This window comes from Drosophila obscura, unplaced genomic scaffold, assembly GCF_018151105.1.
Source record: "Drosophila obscura isolate BZ-5 IFL unplaced genomic scaffold, ASM1815110v1 contig_187, whole genome shotgun sequence".
Lineage (NCBI taxonomy): Eukaryota > Metazoa > Arthropoda > Insecta > Diptera > Drosophilidae > Drosophila > Drosophila obscura.
This window is the reverse complement of record NW_024542775.1, coordinates 326448-351224: the sequence shown is the minus strand read 5'-3', so window position 1 is coordinate 351224 and position 24777 is coordinate 326448. Positions and strand designations below refer to the sequence as shown.

The 24777-nt window shown below is 33.9% G+C and overlaps 3 protein-coding genes across 22 annotated transcripts in view; 1 reads left to right on the top strand and 2 right to left on the bottom strand.

The window, feature by feature from the left end:
• Positions 1 to 1369: 1369 nt before the first annotated feature.
• Positions 1370 to 13943, bottom strand: LOC111070859 (calcium/calmodulin-dependent protein kinase type II alpha chain). Of its 13 annotated transcripts, none has more exons than XM_022361858.1 (16): positions 13663 to 13940; positions 11467 to 11657; positions 11314 to 11408; positions 11121 to 11180; positions 11002 to 11056; positions 10299 to 10624; positions 10084 to 10178; positions 9900 to 10022; positions 9720 to 9846; positions 8891 to 8983; positions 7793 to 7849; positions 4422 to 4487; positions 2447 to 2525; positions 2272 to 2366; positions 2100 to 2214; positions 1370 to 2034 (listed from the first exon to the last, which is right to left on the bottom strand). In XM_022361858.1, exons 2-16 carry the CDS (start codon positions 11529 to 11531, stop codon positions 1890 to 1892), a joined length of 1596 nt encoding a protein of 531 aa, XP_022217550.1. In that variant the 5' UTR covers positions 11532 to 11657; positions 13663 to 13940; the 3' UTR covers positions 1370 to 1889. The 13 variants fall into 13 exon arrangements, with proteins under 13 accessions (XP_022217550.1, XP_022217554.1, XP_022217553.1 ...); XM_022361862.1 differs by having other exon boundaries at positions 2447 to 2522; XM_022361861.2 differs by having other exon boundaries at positions 13827 to 13939.
• LOC111070860 overlaps positions 11282 to 24777 on the top strand; it is a 16279-nt gene continuing 2783 nt past the window's right edge. The window contains exons 1-3 of the mRNA XM_022361872.2: positions 11282 to 12164; positions 14421 to 14581; positions 14635 to 14782. Coding sequence (XP_022217564.2) covers positions 12113 to 12164; positions 14421 to 14581; positions 14635 to 14782 — 361 coding nt within the window. The 5' untranslated portion in view covers positions 11282 to 12112. The remainder of the gene's footprint in view (positions 12165 to 14420; positions 14582 to 14634; positions 14783 to 24777) is intronic.
• Positions 16186 to 24777, bottom strand: part of LOC111070857 (lipoma-preferred partner homolog) — a 20831-nt gene continuing 12239 nt past the window's right edge. For 4 of the 8 annotated variants that reach the window (XM_041593405.1, XM_041593407.1, XM_041593408.1 and 1 more), the window contains 6 exons: positions 24012 to 24441; positions 23664 to 23956; positions 17190 to 17493; positions 16782 to 17130; positions 16597 to 16717; positions 16186 to 16531 (listed from right to left, as the gene is read on the bottom strand). In XM_041593405.1, coding sequence (XP_041449339.1) covers positions 16400 to 16531; positions 16597 to 16717; positions 16782 to 17130; positions 17190 to 17493; positions 23664 to 23956; positions 24012 to 24441 — 1629 coding nt within the window. In that variant the 3' untranslated portion in view covers positions 16186 to 16399. The remainder of the gene's footprint in view (positions 16532 to 16596; positions 16718 to 16781; positions 17131 to 17189; positions 17494 to 23663; positions 23957 to 24011; positions 24442 to 24777) is intronic. The other 4 variants (XM_041593406.1, XM_041593409.1, XM_022361857.2 and 1 more) reach the window with 2 other exon arrangements.

Below are 24777 nucleotides of genomic sequence, written 5' to 3'. Positions count from 1 at the left end.
ATAAGTATGATATATATATTATTTATTATTTAAGAAGACGTTTAAGTCCTAGAAAAATTGATCATACAATCAGCATTTATTTGTTGATATACATTCTTTTTTAATTAAAACAGTTAACAATGTGGGAATTGTGGGAGAAATAGGAAGTAGTGGCATCTATTTGACCCATGATGTAAAATCAATCGAAAATAATAAGGTCAATAGTACTAAATAAATTTTAAATTCTTATAGTTTTAAATTAAAGAATTCAAAATGTATTTACTCCTGTCTTTTAAAAGCATTTACCTAAAAATTTTTAAAGCTAGACGAGTGTGTTCGATTTCGTGCACAAATGTAAGTACTCATGCATACATACATATATCCAAAGTATCTGTCCCGATTTATTCTACATATGCTCGTGTCTTAAACAAATGTGAATACATGCTAAAGAATCCGTATTAAATTAAAATATGTGACCATAGAATAGTTGGTTTGCTTTCCAAGAAATTACAAGGAACAGATCAGGAAAAATTAGCTTTATCATTATGCTTGTATGCAGTCTCAAACATACAATTTCTATATACGCACTCCTACCCTGCTCACAATAAACGATACACTTACACAATGTTTACATACATAGTTAGATGCTTAACCTAAAACACTTAATTTGATCTAATTTCCGAACTGGAGAAAATATGCAAATTATCTTTTAATATTATCTGTAATGTAATTATTATGGTAGGATAAATAATTTCGTCTCTGCCTTTTAAATTGTATGGTAAAAATTTTTATTTTCTCATGATATCGAAATATTCATATAAAATTTAAATAAATCATAATACTAATACATTTATGTAATAATAAAACGTCTATTTAATTCATGTCATTTCGAAGATGCACTGCATCCACAGATGCATCAATCATTACTTCATATGCATAAGGTACATACATATGAAATGGCTAGGATGCGGACAGACAGGCGATGTGAATCATGAAAAGCATCGCCAAATCATTTCCATCTAAATTTTGTATAACAATTAGCTAATTTATTTGGATTTAAATTAATGTATTTGTTTTTTAAATTTGTAAATGCTATTTTGTAATTATCTAATGCTTTACACTTTCGTGATACATTTTATATTAAATTGCGTTATTAATTTTTGGTTTTATTCACACATTTATTTGCGATTACATATACTCGTACGTATGTATGATATATATTTGTGTTTATGTATTTTACGAACGTGAATAATTAAGTGCTTATGCAAATAAACAAATGATTATAAGTATTCAGATACATACATTAACAATGTTTGCAGGCATTTTTAGAAGAGTAAGTAAAAATTTATTAGGTTTTTATAGTTTTCGTATTTGTTTTTGTTTTCTTTCCCAAAGATACATATTAATCTATTTAACAAAGTCTATGATGGTCAGTACGACTTTGCATCAGCAAATCAGGCCAATTTAGAAACACATTCCCACATTAAGATTCACAAACATGATGTTCTCCAGTTACACATTTTCCTCCCACAGATATGTTGGCTATGAAAAGTAGTTTTCATTATACATTCGTATGTTTCGAAACTGATTTTTATGTTAAATCACTAAAATTGTCATACTTTCTGTGGAACTTATGAGCCTTGACTTTGACTTTCATTTTTCATGCATGCTTTTTTTTATCGATTTTAATTTATTTATAAGATTAAAAATATAAACATAAAAAACTTTCAAATAAATATTAAATTTAATTTAGACAAATAATCAAATTTACAGTAAACTTTTTTATAGGTAAGACACGTATTTTGTGTCAACTGCAAATGAATGTAGCACATTCACATTCAACTGTTTGAACTGCACAACTAGACTTTATATCTTTGGTGTGATGAATGCAATCCATTGTTATATGCATCCTATTTTTGTGATATAAAATCGAATGTAGTGGCTCCACTAATCTTTCCTGATGCGCTTCGGTGAAAGTGAACATTTTGCCATTTGTTATCGCGTTTATGCCAGACGCGCGTCTCCTCTGACTGATGGGTATGAGCATGTCCTTGTCTGTGATTACAAGTGCAGAAAAATAATATTAGCCTGTCCACTTGTGGAAACTCTGCTAAACTTACTTATCAATGTACTGTGTTAGCCTGACATATGCGATGCAAGCGGCCTCTTCACCCAATAAGTGTACATGGGGATTTAATATGGTTGTGTTGATGGCTTTACAATTCTTACCAAGAACTAAAAGTAAAAAAGGCATAATGGTAAACTGTTAAATGTTCTACTAATTATGCTTACCATTTTCAAAGTAAAATTTGTGGAAATCAATTCCTTCGACTAGGTTACCTAATGCTTCTGGCTCGAAGGCAGTTAGATGGGGGTCACAAATTTTACTGTAAGTAGTTTATAAAAATAAAAAACAAAATGGTCATGGTAAACCATTGCAATTGTTAAACAAAAATAAAAAACTTACGTGTATCCATCAAAGTCACCACTATTTATTGCTTCAATCAGCTGTTCAGTTATCTTAATTATCTCTTGTCGTCTAGCTGCTTTGTATATTGTTGAAAGGTAAATTTTCAATTAGTTCGTATCATGCATTTTTTCATTTTATTTTTTAACATTTATTTACAAGTATAATTATAATGACCTGTAAACTGACTGACTGACTCTCGAATATGTTCGTTAATTCTTTCAATTCTTTTCTATACTTTCTATGAATATTATAAATATTCGAAACGATTAAATTAAAAATGGATTGTTTTAAAAGTGTATATCATACTTTTTAATAATGATATTTTGATCACGAATAAATGAATACAACTAAAGCCATAAAATGCATACAAACTTTCGCAAAAATGGTGCAGAGGACAATTTTAGGGAGATTTAAGGTTGGCCCGACCTAAACGTGAGTAGATGCATTATTAAACAAGAGTAATTGATAATACAAAACTGTTTTTCTTGTCACAATCAATAGCAGATTTTTATGAAAAGTTTCAGTTTAATAGTAAGTTGTTATAAGACTTCTCACATTGATAGTGCCAGTTTGTTTCCTATATAGGCTACGCATGACTCCCGGTTCATGAATTTTTCATGCATAGCTTTTAAAATTGTTTGAAAACTATATTATTATATCGGAATAGTTTGATTTCCTTAGGCATGCAATACCTTACAAGAAATAGAAAACATATTTAAGTAAATACTAGTTAAAAATACTTTATATATAATGTACAGCATTGTCCAACTTCTTAAAAACTCCCATCCTGATTGCAATTTTACTGGGGGACGGACAGCTGGACCCCGGAATAAAAGCGGCTTCTTTATACATCAACTTTATAAAATACATACACGTTTTTACTTTCCACATAATAAAACCTATTCATAATTTTTTTTCCTTCAGGAACCAACCCGATTTTTTTTGATATATTTAGAGCCTAAACATTTGTACCCTAAGCCCGTACTCAAAAAAGAGTTAAGGGGTATATTAGATTTGTGATAAAAGTGGATGTGTGTAACGCAGAGAAGGAAATGTTTCCGACCCCATAAAGTATATATGTATATTCTTGATCAGCATCAATAGCCGTGTCGATAGAGCCATGTCAGTCTGTCCGTCTTGTTTGTCGATTGGATCTCAGAGACTATAAGAACTAGGGCAACCAAATTTTGTTTCCAGACTCATATGATATCACACTGCTACAAGTATATTTTAAAATTTTGCCTCGCCCCCTTCCGCCCCCACAAACGACAAAAATCTGTGGCAGGCACATTTTTAAAGATAAAGAGAAAACGGAAAACGCAGTAACGTAGAGAATGACCATATCTACCAGATTGCCGAATCTGAATCCGATCGGATAATAATTATAGCCAAAATAAAGAAATTAATTTTCAGTTGCTTCCTCCGCCACCTTCAGGAAAGAGACACCTTCACTTTTTCGCTCGAGCACTCTGCCTCGTTATGTCCGCGAGCGCCCGCTGGCGGAGAATATTTAGAATATAAATGGTACATGTATAATCTACATCTTATATGTAGAATATGCATTGTAGATGTAGATAACAGATGTACCAAAAAAATTTAAAATGTAATTTTTTTTTTAATTCTACATAAATCATAAGCTCACAAATTTATATACTGACTGGGTACGGGTATAAAACTAGAGTCGCGTCCAAAGAAGCGACTCACACGTTCCTTCGCGCTTAAGTTGGATCAGATCTGATCACTGAATTTATTATTTTATTCATCCTGACTTAAATTTTATTTCAAATAAATCATATAGTTTGTTCACATGCATTTATACAAGCATATTTATTTTCTATTGAGAAGTATGTATAAACTAAATCATTTATTGTTTTACGGAATATTTATAGGCGTGGAACCAGTCAGCTTACGTACTCATTGAAAAAGCGAGTGGTGGCTGGCTTTAACATGTTGTGCATACATATGTACGTACCTGAGGAGCACTGTGAGTTTCCAGAAATTTGCTGACAAGTTTTAGCAGGACACACTATCCTTATTTCTAAAACACACACATTCGTATTGTTTCCGTGAAACAAGTGAAAATCAATATTTCATATCATATTTATTTTTAGAAAATTAAATCATAAACAATTTAGTTAGGGTGTCGTTTTTAAAAATGATTTGTATATAAATTACTATAGCCTAGCCTAATACATGTATGTAAATTTTACCCCCTAAGAATTGCCACTGGTTGTGGTATATATGTATGTAAGATTCAAGAATTGATATCTGAATTTAAATAAAAGCTACAGTGGCTGTCAAGTCGACGAAAGTCTAAAGTAAGTCGTAATTGACCACCTGATATGGCACGAATGGGTAAACAATTATTGGATAAGTTTAGATCGAAGATCCCTCACGTGGTTGACTATTGCACTGTTAGCGATGACGTTTAAGAAAACTAACATACGATTTTATGGGTAATAACCTGAAGAAGAATTTGGACTGCTTGGACTAATTGGTATAGTTTCGACCTGGTTTAGCCGAATGTAGAATTCAATTTACATATGTTTGTGATTGCCTCCAGTATTTGTCATTGTTTATCGCGTTGACATATGGTTGTAATTAATTTTTTCTTCCGCTTGGTCAATATTTTTGAAAAAATGAAATATTAACCAATTGAGTTGAAATTTTTGGAGAAGAGTTATATTCTTATATTTTAAATCATATGAAAAAATCAGTCCGATCAGAGCGATATAAGGTATAGCTTCCATACAAACATTGTCAAAATATCGTATTTTTTTTAACTTTGACCTCAAGTCTGCACCTCTAAACGTATTCCAATCGGGCTTAAACTTTTTATTTTATTGTTTCATAACAAAAGGAACATTTTAAGACCCTGAGACCTTTGAAATTCAGAAATTTCGAAAATAAGAACCGCCCTAATGTATACGGTACAGTGTTAATATTAGACAGGCTCCGGTTCACTATCACACATTCACTGTGCGTTTTACTTTTCAGCCAAAAGTCATATTTTTCATTTCAAGGCGCTCTGGAATCCACAAAAGTCGATTTATTTACCCCTGTACTGTTAAGCGCAAAATTTACTGCTGTTCTACCCACGCGTAAGTGCCAGCTCATACAAAAAGGCCACTGTTATGTTTAACAGAGATTTATCGATAGCCAAATCGGGCTTCCACAGCTGTTCGGATAAATTGTTGTTGCTGTTGTCATGACCAATATTTTCAGATCAAGTTTTGAGGTTCATTTATAAAAAATATATATAAAAAAGTCACAAGCTCAATAAGTAATCTGGTTTTTTTCCTTTTGCAATTAAGACGCGTTTTGTTGTAAAAAAAACCGTTTAATTTTCATTTCGGCGAGATATATGAAATATGTTGATTTTGCAATGCAGAGATGTAATCATCTATATAAGGTATAAACGACATACTTACTACATACATATATACGTATGTAATTATATGTATTATTGATCAATGACGAGCTAAGTCCATAAAACATAAAACTCTTTGTTTCATTTAAAAGACGTCTATCAAGTTAGATGTTATATAACTTTTCATTTTCACTTTATTTTATTGAACGATTATTTACAAAAACTGCATATAAGAATCGTGTTTACGCGATATAATAATTTATCACAAAAGTGGAATAACAATTTCATATCAACAATTCAAATTCAATATTCATATAGCTGAGAAAATAATTATTGACTTACAGCGTTGACCCGAAGATACTTTTTATACCCGTACTCAAAAAGAGTTGAGGGGTATATTAGATTTGTGGTAGAAGTGGATGTGTGTAACGCAGAGAAGGAAACGTTTCCGACCCCATAAAGTATATATGTTCTTGATCAGCATCAATAGCCAATTGGAAAAGTTGTAGAATCTAAATGGTACATATATCTTCTAGGTGTAGATGTAGATAACAGATGTAGCAAAAAAATGTAAAATATCTTAAAACTCTACATAAATCATAAGCTCAAAAATTTATATTCTGACTGAGTACGGGTATAAAAGTAGAGTCGCGTCCCCAGAAGCGACTCACGCATTCCTTCTCGTTATTAATAATTTTTTTGTCAGGGCAACAAAAAACAGTGGATTGGTCCGAACAGCTGTGGCAGCCCGATTTGATTATCGATAAATCTCTGTTAAACATAACAGTGGCCTTTTTGTACGAGCTGGCACTACCGCGTGGGAATAAGAGCAGTCAATTTCGCGCTTAACAGTACAGAAGGAAATAACCCACACTTTTGCGAATGTCAGAGAGTCTTGAAATGTCTGAATAAACCATTTTAAATTGATTGCGAAATGACTAAGGACTTGGCTAGCCTTCAACGAGGTTAAGTGGTAGAATCGAAGGAGTTGATTTTGTTCTTTATATTTAAACTGATATTTACAAATGACTGAAGTATTCGAGATGGTGCCATTTCGCTAAACTTCAAACACAAAGTGCTTCGATTTGTTTTGACTTTCGACTCTTGAATATCTGCAATGTTATACAAATTGAATTTTTATGTAATATTTTTTGTATTATTGTTGAAATATACATATATATGTATGTATGTAGTTGATAGGTTACTTAGTGGAGTACAAGTCATTAAGATTGTAGGGGGTAACACGATTACGGGTAGGACACGCGTAAGAAGAATACTCGTATGTGGACATTCAAGCCAAAATAATTACATGGTGCACAAGTATGTTAATATGAAAATTTGTATAAATGTTTTGTTTTACTATCCTTAGTATTGACTCCAAAAAAGACGATTCTGCACAAGTCAGTTCAGTTGAATTATTGAGATTGAAGTACTTCACACGTACGGTACGAGTACGTTTATCATACGTAAATATATAATTTATTCAAGTATCTCTGATATTTAAATAAGAGTCTAATCGACTCGGCACTTTATGTATTTAGTTATTTAACACGTGATTAAAATATTTTTTTATTTAGTTGCATTCAAACTTCAATGCAAATGCAGAAGATACATTGCTGAAATAAAAATCATTGGTAAAAAATGATTGCGTTTGAATTTAAATACATGTGCAACATTTATACATATATGTATAGTATATTGTAGGGATAACGTCTGGATTTACTCTACAGTTTAATTATACTCTGGCATGAAAGGATCTTCAACATAAAATACATATTCTTCCCCAATTGACAATACATACGAGTAGTGAAAGCTCTACGAGATATGCCTATTCATGGTTTCCTAACACATTAGCCTAAGCCTAAGCCTTGATTAATGGAAAATGAACATATATATGATGGTGAAATTATTACTTGTACATATGTATGTGTCAAAATTGTTGAAAAACCCAAACAATGTGTGTTAACATTTACCTTCGGGCTCTTTAGATATGACTGTGGTACTGCGATCAACGATTCCTTTTTTATCTTCTAGGAAAAACAAAAAAAAAAACGAACAAATTTCATATTTGAAAATGCAACTTGATGTGTTCCAATATCATGTACTGTATGTGAACGAGTTTAATGTGTATTTTAGAGATTATTGCGATTAATACTGGCTATTATTATAAATCGATTGGAGTTTCGATGAAAAGCAATACTTAATAATACGTGAATAAAACGATATGTCAAATTATTATTAGATTGGCACTCATTAAGTATCAAAAGTTTTATCAGGTAAACAAATATTATCGTTTAATAAAACTTTTGCAAAGATTTGATCATACCGAATAGTGACAGAAATTTTAAAGTTATTCTCAAAAGAATATGTGCTTCAAGTGCCCAATTTATTTATAATTATTTGAAAATAAATAATCTAAAATAATGAATGAAGATGCATGCGTAGTTTAAATGAAAAAAAGAGCGGTTCGTTGAGCTCTTTTGAATAGTTTAAAAGGAAGATACAATTATTTTCAAATTAGCGTTATTTATGCATTTATCTAGCCAAATCAGCTGCAATTCGTTTTCTAAACGAGCGTGATATTCAGTCCAATTGAATATCATATCCCTAGTATCCCTTATTATTCAAGGTATGAAAAAATACGTTGAATATGGTGAAATTGTTTTAAGAGTGTAACATTGATCTCAATAGTAAAAAGAAAGATTAATAACAACATAATATATTTATTAAAATCTTGCGAAAATATGCAACCATAAAATAAAACACAGTCTATACACAATATTTAATTTTGTGAAAACTTAAATAATTGGAAATTGAAAATGGATATACACTTTTATCCGATTCTGCACCGTATATGAATACTTTATGCTGTCACATATTTGGAATATTTTATCTCATCTAATAAAATTTTTATGTGTAAGAAATTCAATGTAAAGGATTGAAGCATTGAATAATGCACTAGCGATTGATCAAAACCTATCCTACTAAACGAGATATCTCTGTGGCTTTCATTCACAACATTCATCGCGTTATATGTTTAAACAAAAATAAATGTAAGTTTTAATATTTACCCTTTATATCGTCGTCTTCAAGGGTGGTGCTAGACGAATCAGTTGATTCCTTGACTTGAGATCCGTCACCCTTTTTGGTGATCATGCTTCTGCCTGTAAATAATAGTTTAATCAGGCAGTCTCTGGTTTTTACATTCGAAAAAAATTCCGATTTACTTTTAAAAATGGAAAATTAGGCGCTCCCGCATTCGGCAAACGCAAACTTTTTCTATTTTCAAAACGGCAACAAATTCTTCGCCAAAATGAAAATTAAACGGCTTTTTACACAAAAACTGCAAAAGGAAAAAAATAGATGACTGATTGACCAATGCCAGTGCAATGGAACTTTTGCTCTTATTATAATTTTATTAAAACCAACCTCATAATTGGATCTTAAAAAATTGGTCAGGGCAACAAAAAACAGTAGATTAGTCCGAACAGATGTGGCAGCTAGATTTGATTATCGATAAATCCCTGTTAAATATAACAGCGCCCCTTTTCCATGAGATGGCACAAACGCGTGGGTCTAAGAGTAGTAAATTTATATCAGGCAAACCCTGCTGTCTTTAGTCACTAAAGATAAGTGGGTCCTTTATGACTGCTCCAGAGTTTCTAGTCAATTCTCTAAGAAGTGACTGGACCTTACCAAATTCCTACTTCGTTTAGTGCATATATAAAGGGTTTCGAAATTTCATAGTTGTTTGTGCCCATCATTTAGCTAAATTTTAATAACTCATTTCTGCACCATTGCCGTGAAGTAAAGACAATAAAGTTTTACCGCATAAATCTTTAGATCGGCGTGATTGAAGTAAGTCTTCGCATCTATATTTTTTTTTAGAAAATTACTTACTGGAAAAATTTCTGGTAGCCAACATTGTCGTAAGTATAGCTCCTTTAAGCTTGCGACGCGCATTAAATTTCTTCAGACAGTCCACGGTTTCTTGACGATGCACAACAGAAGCCACACGTTCCCTTTGCTGGAAATACGGAGATGATTTGATATATATGATACATATTGGACGCTACTTACACAAATCCATGGGTGCTTCAGAGCCTCGGATGCAGTTATTCGTTTATTTGGATTCACAGTTAGCATTTGATTGATTAGATTTTTTGCTTCTGGTGTTACTGTATCCCATTCTGGCGATGGATACTAAAGAGATGAACAATAATTAAACGTTATTGACATGATATGAGTAAAAAAAGGTACTTACATCGTAGGCTCCAGCTTTAATCTGTGAGTATAATCTATGTTGGTCTTCATCCCAAAATGGTGGGTAACCCACCAAAAGTATGTAAAGAATAACTCCTGAGATGAAATAAAAAAATAGTTACAGGACAGTGTAAAGCATATTATTGATAATCTTGTCATGATGCTTATACGAGTATGCATGCGTAATAAACTTCAGAAAAAAAATCAATTGCTTACCACATGCCCATATATCTACCGATTTTCCGTACGGCTCCTTTTTTAATACCTCCGGTGATAGGTAACCTGGTGTGCCAGCAAATCCAAACCAGGCCTGATGGTCGCCTTGAACTTCAATGGCTAGACCAAAGTCAGCGAGTTTCACAGCTGCACCCTTTGCCTTACTAGCTAATAGTAAATTCTCAGGTTTCAGATCTCGATGCACCACACCGTTTTGGTGACAGTGATTGACCGATTCCAATATTTGTTGAATACAATGTGATGCATCAGCCTCTGAATAAAATTCGCGTGCAACAATGTCTTCGAAAAGTTCACCACCAGTTACACTGAAAATGTATGTATGCATAGTCAATTTTGTTGATTTCTTGGCTGGATTGAAGTTCTATATTAATTTTAAATTTTAATTAAATTACTTATACGAATTATAGTAATTAATAGAGCTTAAAGCTCCTACCACAAGAACAATGTATTTGCGTTAACTTTTTATGCAGAAAATACACATACATATTCATACATATATGAACGTAGAACTCGGAGGGGAAAGGATGAAGTATGAATCTCAATAAACAATAGTCAAGTCATTTCTTGAGAGATCCGAACAAATCTACATATCATACGAAAAATGTAACAATACAATAATTTTCGGTAATAGATAACGGTAAAATATTTGGAAGTTATTTCAAGATTGAACTTTAATGCTTACAGATCAAAAACAAGATAATGATAGTTCTCCTCCTGGATACTGTCATGCAATCTCACTGAAATATATAATAACATTGTTATAATTAAAAAAAAATAATGGCGTGTAATTCCAAGACATACCAATGTTTGGATGGTGCAATTTTCGGCAGATCCTAGCTTCACGCTCTAGTTTTTGAAAATCTTAAAAAAAATTGTTTATTTATAAAATATGAATTAACCTTGTATACAGTATACAGAACAGTATATACAGTATACAGTGTATACAGAACAGTCTGCATGATAACATGTCTGGAAAAAATTTACATATTCTTACCTCTTGCTGTCAACTTTTTAGTATTTATAATCTTTGCAGCAAATTCAAATCCAGTTGATTTTTGGACACATCTTTTTACAATTGAGAAGGCACCTCTGAAAAATCGAACAATTTTGTGTGCATGTGCAACAATACAATGGTCAGTGAACATACTTTCCTAGCTCTTCTTTGATGTCGTAATTGTCCGAAAAACGCGTACAGGCTGCTGGAGCAGCCATCGCGATGGCACACTTAAGAAAATCTATTTCGGCAATAAATTGTCAGCAAAGCGTTGTATAAAATTGCTCGATCTCTGTGATTTTGCAGCGCGCCTATATTTCCCCTTCCAACGTTGTTAATTTTTCCTTTTAAGTAATCAAACAATATAAATACATTCATAAAATTAGAGTTAGAGTATCATTATACATTATGATTATCATACGAATATATGTACATATGTGAGATACACAAACACATTTATTATAATAAGACAGGTTAAAGTACCGGCAGAGATCTCGTTATTGTTTTGTGTCTCCGCTCTATTTCGAACATACACCGGTTTACTGATTGTTTATTTAATGGTTTGGTACTCTAATTATAAAAAGTACTCCTCTGATATAAATTGCTTACTTAATTCAATATTAGATTTTTAATGTTGTGTTGCGACTTGTTATTGTTATCGGTACTAAACTCCCATCACTATTAATTGTCGAAGTAGAAAGCGGCATTGTTTTTCAAACTAAAAATAAAATTGATGTTGTTTACGTAAATTTATTAAAGTTTTCATCATATATGATGAATTTCGTTAACTGTGTTAACTATGTCACTGTTATTTATATACAAATACATTTTTATGTTCATGTCAGGAGGAAGTAAGAATATTGTTTTAATAATTCTTCAAAGTCTTATTGGCACATCAAATCAAAATTCGATTAGAAATATATCAAAATAGACTTCGATATCAATTAAACGCAATATACATATGTACATACATACGAATTTGTCTGTAGGAGCATGCAAACGTCTGTATATTCTGAGTGCATTGCGAGCTTTTGGTCAAAATCAATATGCTGATTCAAGAATAGAATACATGGTGTTAAGGACCAAGTAAATTTACTAACCATGCTTAATATATAAACAAAAACTTTTAGCCACCTAAAAAAGTCCTACATTTTTAACACACACCCATATACATATGTATATTTATGTATGTATCCCGCATAAACACGTCTGAAGTACTTAAAATGTACCTTTCAAGTACCTTCTGAAATCTGGTTGCTTTACCAGGCACTAGTAAAATATAAATCAATATTGGTATAATGGTATACATAGGTGGCATAATACTATCTGTAGCACATATTATTTTTATTGACTAAACCAAATTTACTTCTGAAAGCGACAGGTGTTTCAGAGCAATGTTGATCCATTACATTACTGAAGAAAGGGCACCGCATCAAATCATAACCGAAACGAAATGTGGTTCATAGTAATGTACATATTGTCAAAGAGCAAGTTTATGTATCCTTTTCTATGTATCCTGATTTTCTTGCACGGGAGCTTTTTATTGAGCTTAATTTTAAGACGCCCCGCCCCCAATAAGGATGCCACATGAGGACATCAAGTAAAACTTGTTGCGATTCATTTCATTTTTTAAATTTTGTTTACCACAAAGGCTTACCAGTATATACACATAAAAACGGTATTTTAAGATTTTAATCATGTTTTAGAATATGCTGGTTTATTTTGTGTACAAATGTACATATTTTAGATAATGCAAAGATGTACATACATACACATGTATGTACATCAACCACACGCACAAGTGTATGTACTGCTGCTTCCTTGTGACAAACATCCATATTGCTTGCGCATGAATATTCCAAATTTTCCAACTGCCGTTGCATTTGTATTTGTAAGAAAACAATCATATGTACATACAATATATTCCTTGTTTTTTATATAGTCGTATGCTAATGTTAATGGTCCAGATTTAATTTAATCATATGTATGAACTATGCGATTAATCATGTACATATGAATACATACGTAGATATATATGTATTTTTTGCAAAAAGTCCTTTAAAACATAGGGCGAGGCAAGTGAAGTAGTGCCAACCAAGTTGTAGCAAGGAGAGCAAAAACGGTCATATACCTTTCACCTATGCATACCATAGATATATATATATGTATATTTTAACCTAAAATAATAAAAATGAATATATGTATGTACATATTTACGTATGGTTATATTTTTGAATTTCTTCCGAGCCTGAGATCCACAATTGTGTACGTGGGTATAGATTTACATACATATACATATATATATAGGTAGATGAGAATAAAACAGATATATAAATATTATATCAATACCTTAATAAATTAAATTTATGATGTATTAGGATGGATTCACTTAAAACAATGTATTACGAATACATATATAAGAAAATCGGGGAATCATAAAATGTTAATTATGACAATATAATATAAGTTTAAATGTCAATACGGAAAATAAAAGTTCCGATATGCGAACATACATATGTATATTTATGTATAAGTATGTATGGATATAGCGCACTGAGAACACACGACGCGTAATAATAGATATAGAAATTTTGAGAACGTCCGTTTGCTTGAAAATCGAATTCAATACTGAATGACGAGACTTTACTGTCTCGTTTGGTTCGATTAAAGTAGAAGTGCCGAGCAGAAAAGCTTTGTGCTGAATTTTTTTCCCTGACTTTCGTGAAGCAAAATTAAAACTTACGGCTACGAAGGCCATATTTGCTGCAGACGTAGTACAATGCTAGGAGTATGCGCAGTGATGTGCCCGTATATCGAACTTTCTTTACGTCGAAAGCGGCCGCTTGTTGCTAACAAATTCAAATTGGTGTCGAAAGCTATTTTTTTGATCAGACAAAAACAAGATGCGGTATGCCCAACAGCCAACCTAGCCTAGCCTCTGGTGATTAAACAAAAACAGAAAATTTTATTAAGACGGAAAGATAATATAGAGATTTGCATAATGGGTCTTCACATATGTATTTATAACCAAAACTAATCTTAGCGAATTTTTGATGCTAAAAAGCATTATTACAGTATCATATAAATTTGTCTATTTGACGGTACAGTTAAGTTACAAAGACCAAGCTACACGATGCCTGTTATGCGCGGATCCCAGGCAAAATATCGTTATCTGATTGCAGGGAGCATAGAGCACGGAAATTCTTACCGCGTCTGTCAACCTGCGTACATGCAGAATATCTATCTGGTGGTGGAAATGGCCGTCAAAGTTCGTATGGCAATGTAACTTTTTCCACTAACGACAAAAATACCTTTTGTTAGGCCCAATTCAACATACTAACACATTCTTATTGCGAGAGGCAAGTGTGTTCAAAGGTTCTGGTACCGAGCAAGTCTACTAATAAAACTGAAACCACGGAGCGTTTGATGGATTCTCGCAGACTTGTTCTTGGCGGTTCTGACTTAATATGTATGTATTGTACTGCGTTCAGAAAAAGAATTGACTAAACTAAGTTAAAGCCACGCTTAAAACTTGATTGAAAAGTTTGAATCGAATCAGCTATGGCTATAAAATATCGTCTATTAATAATTTATAGTCAAAAATGTTCCCTACATGCATTTTCCCTTCCGTTGCAAAATAAAAAACTGACCCAGATAATTTGCATATTTTTGTATTGCCAAGTAACGCAAGGTTACTGGTTATGCGGTCGATGTTATTCTCAGGATTTTGTGTTGTTTCCGGCTTTGCCTTATTGGACTCATAACATTTGTTGCTAACTCTCAACGATTTTGAAATATATTATATACATTAGAAGAGGAAAAATGTTTATTTTATAAACACAATTGCTGATTTCGGCGACTCTCTTTTGATTTTCTTAAGTTTAAGTGTTTTTACAGACAAAAATTTACCTTCCCAATCACATTTGAACACTTATGTATGTTATGTATGATTTCTTCCTTAGTAAACGGTTAGGTTTTGGATCGTTTCTACTTGTGTGCTTTGCCTTCAAGAGTTTTTGGTAAAAAACTAAAATATTTCATTATTTATTTATTGAGTCGCAATAATGGGTGGTTATTTTAAGCCTCAATGTGCGGGGGAGCATTTCATCATGGCGATGGCACCCAACGAAGCCAGGTTCTTGTCCGTCCCGCCGGTGAAACGGCCAATCCACCGATAACATGATATAAATTTAAAATATTCCAAAGCTTTGGAATAATTATATAACAGATGAACTTCCCGGTTTTAGGTGTTTCAAGGCACAGCATCATGGTGCTTGTGGTAACCCTATGTTGAACAAATGGCGAGTCGGAGTCGGCTCGTAGATATTTTTGGGGAGTTCGATTTGAGATACTTTCCCGTGCTAAAGCGCAGTCTCTTCAGACGATTCATGCGGTAAGTACGCATTTCCCTTTTCTCGACCAGGAAAACCGTGTAGTGTGTGATGGAAATATCTGCTAGCGACGTGATGCTTTCCTCACAACCTTCAGTTATATCAGTAAACCAGTAACGCGGGGTTACGTTCCTGGAAAACATCGTTTTAGGCGAAAGCGTGTTAGGTGTTTAGTATAATATAAGGGGTTACGTTCCTAGAATTAAAAAATGTAGGCAAAAAAATTGTTTTATTATTCAAATTGGTTTTTAATAAATCAAAAAGTTTTTTTTGTGTTGGCTCTTCTGGTTTATCAAATCAGTCATTTTAGTTTTTTAGTGGCTTTTAAAGCTTCGATGTAACTCTCTTTATAAGGTAAAAGTAATAAAATTAAAATTTGTTGCCTAGTGTTATTACATCTGACAGCTCCGGGCTTAGATTTTCCTTTTTTTACGCGCACCCCATGCGTAGTGTTGGATACAAAAGCACACTCACCCAGGTGTATATAGCTTAAAAAATTTGTATGTTTATTTAAATAATTGCACATGTACAAAGTCGCGGCGGGTTCAACTAATAGGTATATACGGCTCTATGAATAAGTACGAATATTTTTGGTTTCATAGCTTTGCGATAAAATAATAACGAATAAGTAATATGTATGGAATGAAAACAAATTCGACTATTTGTTTATCGGTGAATAAGATATAATGCTAGATTTAATGCTCCGTTGTCATACGATTCGTTAAAGCTTGAACACGTTGGGCGTTGCAGCTCTTACAAAGGATATGATCATCTAAAGGATAGCACCCACGACCATCAGCTTCGGATGATAATAAGAGTCCACAGTCCTTTTAAAATAAACATACAAATTTTTACTAATTCATTACGAAAGTGATCCAGTAAAATATTTTACCTCGCATTTATAGCATTCCAAGTGAAAGCTACGGTCCAAGGCCACCACTCGTACTGTCTCTTCTTGCCCTAGCTCAGGCATAATTGGTTCCTTGCAAACGCAGCAACGTGGGGCAAATTTTCTATAATTAGCAGTAAAATAAACATGCAATAATAGAAATAGTGGCCTTAAATCAAATCTCTTACTTATGAAAATCGGTAATGCAATAATTCTGATTAGTGGCATCAACGGTGAACAATAAACCATCCAAACTTTTCCCACACACAACACATGTAAAGCATTGCGGATGGTACGGTTTTCCAGTAGCTCTGAGAATTCTCTCCAAAATGGGCTTCATGCAAACTGAGCATTTTTCAAGAGTTTGCAAATAGTCATATTCGCAGTATGGTTTACCCTCCAGGGCATAAAATGGTTTACCCTGAAGATTTATTTGGCAGTCTGTGCATGTGAAACAGGATATATGGTAAATTTGATCCATTGCCGTACAACCACTGCTTTCCCCCAGCACTCGCTTATTGCATTTGACGCACCGACCTAGCCGGGGAATCAATATTAATTAGTTTTAAATAAGTATTCCAGCAGGTTTGACGTACCATAATTTTCAAATTCATGTGTTTGGTGAGTTGGATCGCCAGCACAGAGTCCCATACCACAATCATTCGAATTTTTATTTTGATAAGTATTTTGCTCATCGTAACATTCAGGCAGGGCACCGCCTCTTACAAATAGTGGCTTTTTCAAATCAATTGCTGTCAAAGAATTGGAATCACAGGATCTACTCCCAATGTTGTTATCATTTACATATGTATCATACATATTGTAACTTGCACGGGACAGCAAATCGCCAGGTGGGCGAGGATTTATAGGCTCATAGATTGAATCATATGTCGATGAACTCTGCAAAAATAGAAATAAACCGTATATGTACTTATCTAACAAATGAAGTAATAACCCTAAATCATAACTTTTTTTTAGACCTGTGGGCTGAGCGGTTAAGCTGATATTTCTCATGCATCAATACACTTCCATTGCACAGCTACGTACATCAGTAAGTCTAGCTCCGATGACAAAGAATGTTCCCTTGAAATGAATGGTTCCGTACTCGACAAGTTAATGGGTATATTAGATTTGTGGTCAAAGTGGAAACGTTTCCGACCCAAGAAAGTACATCTATTCTTGATCAGAATCAATAGCCGAGTCGTTGTCTGTCTGTCTGCCTGCCCGTCCCGATGAGCGCCTAGTACTCAAAGACTAGAAGAGCGAGAGCAACCCAATTTAGTTTCCAGACTCATTTGATATCACACTGTTACAAGTATATTTCAAAATTTCGTCCCGCCCTCTTCCGCAGAATTGGCTGTAAATGTTCAAAATTACAAGGACAATTCCTGCGCTTAAAAGATGTATTGATAAGTATCATGCGAATGATTGTACGGTGTTTTTTTGACCCGACATTATGCCAAAACAACTCTAGAGGCTCTTGACCACTTGAGCATTGAATTCGTGCTAAGCTGCAAAACCTTCCAAATGTGCCCCAGCTAAGGCCAATTGAAAAGTTTTGGGTTTAATTTAAAAGAAATGTTTTCAGCAAGAGATTTAAGCCAAAAAACATCGACTGTTTTTATTTTTCTGGTATCTTTAAAATTGTGCGGTGGGGGGCGGTGTGAAATTTTGAAATACACTTGTAGCAGTGTGATATCACATGAGTCTGGAAACCATATTTGGTTTTTCTAGCTCTTATAGTCTCTGAGATCTAGGCGCTCATCGAGACGGACAGAAGGACAGACGGACATGGCTATATCGATTCGGCTATTGAGGCTGATTAAGAATATATATACTTTATGGGGTCGGAAACGTTTCCTTATCTGCATTACGCACTTCCACTTTTACCAAAAATCTAATATAACCCTTAAATCTTTTTGAGTACGGGTATAAAAATCAAAAGAGAGCTAAAATCGATAGAAAGGGAATTCGGAGGCTATGCGCAAAGTACCCGAAAATATAAGGAAGGCTGATCGCTATGGTCATGAATATTTTTGGTAAAAATAGCTAATAGTCTAATAAAACACATGCAAAATTGAAGTTGATTTAAAACAGACATCAATGCACAAAATTGATCAGAAATACGCATTAATATATAGCCTCAACTTTCGCTGAAAACTGAGTTTGAATGGAAAGACGAGAAATTTTGTTGTAAAATTTTAAATACGAATAGTGAGCCGACCTCTGCACTTAGTCAAGAAGTGCGTTATAATGAAAATTTTGTTTGAAAAGCAGTCCTTTCTTTACCTTTCCACCACTTTCAGTGCGCACGAATGTCCCATTCGACTTCAGAGATATGCCCATTTATAAAACAGGAGTGAAAAAATGTATACTATTTCATGAACCAAGAACGGATGTTTTTTTTTTTTATCTCTACGAGCAGCCTGTTGCTTAACTTGCATACATGATTGATCATCTCAAAACTCAAAAGCATACACTTGGAAAATATCCGGTGTAAATAGGCGAGTTGATCTGTTTCCACTATCGCCACTGGGGGTGGTCCACGTGGTTCAGAGATTAGAAACTGTACTCCGATAAATTTTAAACTCTTTCAACTACTTCTACTTCACTACTCTGAGGCCCTCCTGTGTACGGGTGTAAATCCTGGGACGGAGTCCCTGCACCAAGGACACATGGAGTCTGCCCTAGAAAATCTACCTAAATTTCCAACACCCACCTACTCACACTACTCTGTACTTTCAACATAGTCCTGAGGATCTCCTAACGTGTTGGGTTCATATTTTGGGACTAAGTCTCATGCATCCTTATTGATGTGCCCTCGTATTAAAAAAAAAGACAATATTTAGCCATGCTCCGGTTATTGCAAATCGCAAAAAGCTGCGATTTGATTGTGACATCGTAAAAATGTGTGCTGCTGTTTTCGTAAATCGCAGAATTTTTACGATTTGAAACCGGTTGCTTATGCGCTCGCGATTTCAAAACGAACTGCACATTTTTCCTTCTAAATAGAAACTTTTATGAGGGAAAAAAATATAATCATTTTTTCTGATGAAAATGAATTTTCGTATATGTGCATTTTCATTATATTCATTCATGTCAAAATGAACAAATGAACTGTTTTCATGAGGAAATTTGCCTGAAAACTGAAAAATGTGATTTCTTCGCTTTTAGCTACTTTTAAAGGCATTTTTATATTTAATTATTTCACATGCAAAACATATGTTATGTTTGCACTCTTTCTACCAATTCTCTTTATTGCAATCTATTAATAAGAGAAACATGCAAAGAGACTTTTTATTTTGATTTTCAAAGTAGCTTAAAATCGCGACCGTAAGTATTTTTTTTCTTTAACTTTAACTTTTAAGCAAGTGAAAAACGTAACCGATATATCAATAAAATTAAAAGCGATCCACCGAAGTTAAAAGAATTGTCCGAAAAAGCAGCTGAGAGAATGAAAATGTTCTATTCTTGCTTTAAATTTGAAATTGAAATATTTGTCTACTTCAACTTCCTAACTTCTTATTCTCTAAGAGAGAACATACGAGAAGGAACGTGCGAGTCGCTTCTGGGGACGCGACTCTACTTATACCCGTACTCAGTCAGTATATACAATTTTGATTTTGATTTAATTTTGTACAATTTTAAAATAAAAAAATTTTACATTTTAAATTTATTTGCTACATCTGTTGTTTACATCTACAATGTATATTATACATCTAACATGTAGATTATATATGTACCATTCAGATTTTACATCTCCTCTAGAGGGCTTTCGCGTAAATAACGAGGCAGAGTGTGCGAGTGAGAAAGAGAATGAGTAGCGGGTTTCTGGCTGAAGTAGGCGGGGGAAGCAATTGAAAATGAATTTCTTCATACTGGCTATAATTATGATGCGATCTGATTCAGATTCGGCAATCTGGTAGATATGGTCATTATCTACGATACTGCGTTTTATCGTATCTTTAAAAATGTGCCTGCCACATAAGGTATGTGAACTGAAAAGACAACATCGACGCAAAATGTGAACAGAAAAAAACAGTATGCAAGAATACGTGGCACACCTACATTTACGCAACCTCAAGACGGTTTTGTATTCCGCAGCTAAAAATTATTCCATGCATACAATCATATATTTTGGAGTTTTACACATACACACACATGCTTGCTGTCGTGTCACGTCACGAGCCGAACGCGGTCAATCCCAGAGTCGAAGACATGTATGAACTGGCACATCTATATACTGTATGGTTAGTGGCAGGGGCTAAAACAACAACAACGTGCGAATTCCCATTTGACCGATAAAATATCGATATCATATCAGCCAGGGGTAAAAATGTCGTCTCTTCTTAATTCACCCATTTTTTGAAGATAAATTCGTAAAAAAAAGGTACGAAATCCGGATTCCATTCATATAATCTTTATTGGATAATATTACACAAAAATCTTTTATTGGGTTTAGCTTCAGGCTGAACACTGGCCATTGAAATAAGGGTATCTCCTAGCTTTGGCGCGATGTCTTGCTGGAACATCCACTCATCCTCGTAAAGGTCTCCTGAAAATTCAATGGGTGTTGTTTCTAACAACTCTATTTAAATTACTGAATTTGTTTTGATTGGCATACAAAAAATTGGAGACTTCCCAGCATACCCAAATCCAGCCTAAAACATTATTAATCAATCCTCCATCCGCGCCAATTCCTTTGGCAGGAGTCAGGACCGTCCAAATAAAATTTTGTTTTGAACTTCTCAGAAAATTATAGGTCTTAACCGAAAAAGGTGGCAAGTCATTTTCTGAGCGAGGGCTTTGGATAACTTGAATGCACATACTGTATCATTCAGGTCAAAGTAAACTATGACATGTATGATTATTGTTTTGATCTCTAATTTGAGGTATAAATATTGGTAATATTGCTAAACAAAAAAAAAATGTATTGTTGGAAAGACTCTTAAAGAAAATTTAATTTTTCAAAATATTAATTTTTTGGTATTCTTCAACTACAACTATAGAAAAATACTTTTCGAAACTAGCCTCGAGATTTATATTTTCTTTATTTTTCTACATATATGGGTCAAATGCAGTTTATTTCATGAGAATATCTTAATTAGTTTGGAAGCTATTAATTTAGCAAGTTGAAATGGCCGGAGGCCCCACTGTGCGCCGCGGAACCACATATAACCGTTTCTTTATCGTTTAAAATTAGATTTATGCGTCGTGCATCGATTTCAGTGAGTCTCCCGGTCTGCTTACATTTCCATACATTTCCGGATTTCTGAGAAAGTTTGTAATTGTGGTTCTATGCCAATTTAGTCTGGCGGCAATATAAGAAATGGTCTCGCCAGATTCGGCCAGCCCTTTGATCAGACGCGATCGTCCTCCGAAAAATGTGTTTCATGTGGCATTATACCGTAAAATCAAAATAACAATGCTAACGTACAAAAAAAAATTTAATTACTTTCAGCTGATTAATCTCAGCTTGCACTATTACCTATTGCCTTTTAAAACCACGAGTTGCGACACATATTATTTAAGACGTGGCGCCTTATTTTTGGGCAGATAACAACATGCAATTACATTTTGCGCTCAGTTTGTGTCACACAGCACATAGTTGAACTTTCAGAACTAGCACTATTTACCACTATTTACTATTTATAAAATGCACGGTCACACTGTTCTAGTTATGTCCCACACATACACACAAATTCCTGCCAGGAATTTGCTAGTTATTTCGTTCGTGTGTGGAACACAACTAAAATATTCTGAGGAATCAGCTGTGTTTTTTAACCAGTGCCAATTCTGAAAAGTCAAATAAAATTAAAAAAGGAAAAAAATAATATATTGTTCCAACAAAAAAAGATGAATTTTCGTCTCTTACATCTGTTTGTAGTGAACTATTTTATTCTAAAAAGCTAATAAATGCAGCTATAAATTGTATTCAAGCACTTTATATTTCAGCTTTCTAAAAACTGAACAATTCCAGAAAAAAGCCTAGTAAACGAAGTTTATGGGTTTACTACTTTTTCTAGTAACGTGATACTTAATAGTTTTTTTTAAAGTATTAACTCCATTTACTCATTATACCTTATGCTCAGAATACTATTGGTCGTGTCAGGTTCACTGAATTCGTTTGACCACGGCAATGATAACACTTGGAGCGAAAAAGCTGCTAGCTCTAGAAATCTGCGGTTTCTACCAGAATCTTTATAAAAGTTAGCCTCACATTTGAAAGTGTCGCTGATGGTTTCCCATTTTAATCAATGAACATCGCCTATATTGGCTTTCACAATATGTACATCAATATGTCGCTAACTCCATTTTTCTTAGCGCACAAGATTTTGTGGACAGGTAAACTTTTTTGCTTGAAGCACTTGTGATAGTGATTTTGCAATAGCTGCAGTACACTTATGCTCATCTGTGTCATCATTGCGAATCCAAGCAATGATTTCGCTTTCGAATTCGCTTTTTAGCCAAGTATTTCTTTCTGCACTTTTGCTCATAGTCTTTTGGCATTTCGAAAATGTTCATAAATGTTAATCTACATTTGGTATAGAGATGATGGCTTGCTTAAAACTAGTGGTTAAGTGGCAAATAGCGATCCAAAAAAATGAGAAGCCTGCCAGTTTTTTGTACATACATATGTGGGGCTATGATTTATGTGGAATTGTTAAATTTTGTATCTGTTGACATTTTTTTTGCTACATCTGCTACACGTAAATTTTAACAGTGTGATACCAAATATCTAATATACACTGTAACTGTTCGAGTATGGGTATAAAAATCCAGAATTCCCGCTTCCCACAATTCCCAAATTTGTTCAGCAATTGGTCTTCACATACAGCTAGATATGACGGGAATAAAGAGGATTTAGCAGCACTGCTTTTTACACTTCTTTTCGGCTGATACCCACTGTGCGAAGCGCGACGTCATATCTCCGCGGAGTTCAATTTCATATGTATGTCCGCGCAGAAAAATTTCCTTTTTATAACGACGTAAACCGATCGGAGATATGTCGTGTTTGAAACGACCAAGTCTCTACCAGGCCACCGTGAAATGTTGATATATACATTTACCTTAATCATTGCGTTATGTAGCATCGAATATTGACTTGAACAGTTGTTTGTAGCATTAATACATGATTTGGGCGGTGGCAGAAGTTTTAAATCATTTTCGACCAAATCCATTGGCTTGTTGAACAAATTGGTGGCACGTCGTAGCTCGCTATAGGAAGAGCTAACAGCACTTACAGGGCTAGGAGGGGGCGGCATATCTTCTTCTCTTTCCTTCTCTGACAATGAGTTAGTACAGACGGAAATCATTCTAGGTAAGGAACGCAGCGATGACACACTGGCATTAGTGTTTGTATCTGAAATGTTATATTAAGTAAAATTCATTTTTCTATTTAGGCCAGTACCTTTTACCTGCTGAATTAATATTGGAGTAAAGTGTGGCGGGTTCAGAAGACGGGCACCCAAATGTTAACGGTTTATTTTCTGTTTGTGGTGTACTATCAGACGGCATTTTTAAGTTACTGTAGATAATACTGTTGCCCAAGGAGTTAGATGATAACTTTGGAATACTTGTGGTAGATTTTGTTGATTGCATTTGTAGTCCTAAGAGGCCTTTCTTTTCCATTTGAAGCTTGTGATACGCCAGGGCTTCTAGTTGCTGTTCCAATACAGCTGGATTGTCCAAAGTTGATTTACTAGTGCTGGCTTTTCCGGAAACTTCACGGTCAAAGTTTTGGTTCTTACGAAAAAGAACGGACGCGCCAAATGGTTTCTCCGAACCAAGTAGGGGCTGTGAATAAAGCGGTTCCCGTGAACAAGTAACTTGCTTACTTAATGGAACCTTTAATTTGTTTCACACACAAATTACTTTAGAAATAAGTTGAAAGTCAAAGTACATAATAAAAACACAAAATAAAAACTAGTCGGAACGTTTTTGTCGACATTAAGATAACCGGTACCCAGCTTCTTTATATATGTATGTAGCAATATATCTCTAAGAACAGGAAAAATAGGCTAATCAATCGTGACCACGATATCTTTGGTAGTGACCAGACTTGTTTTTGTTGCACTCCGCATCTTTCCTTTTGTTTTATTAACAGCCGGTATTTTTTAAAATAAACCTTAATTAAATACTCTCTAATTAAGTCAAAATCTAAAACCTATCCTGAACTGCGAG

Bases quoted from the DNA above. Each gene is read 5' to 3' on its own strand.
- LOC111070859 (XM_022361858.1), bottom strand. From the start codon at position 11,531: ATGGCTGCTCCAGCAGCCTGTACGCGTTTTTCGGACAATTACGACATC. The intron at 10,625-11,001 runs GTAAGCATTAAA...ATACATTTTCAG, and splicing joins CATTATCTTGTTTTTGATCT to TGTAACTGGTGGTGAACTTT. The intron at 2,215-2,271 runs GTAAGCATAATT...TTTTACTTTTAG, and splicing joins CAAATTTTACTTTGAAAATG to TTCTTGGTAAGAATTGTAAA.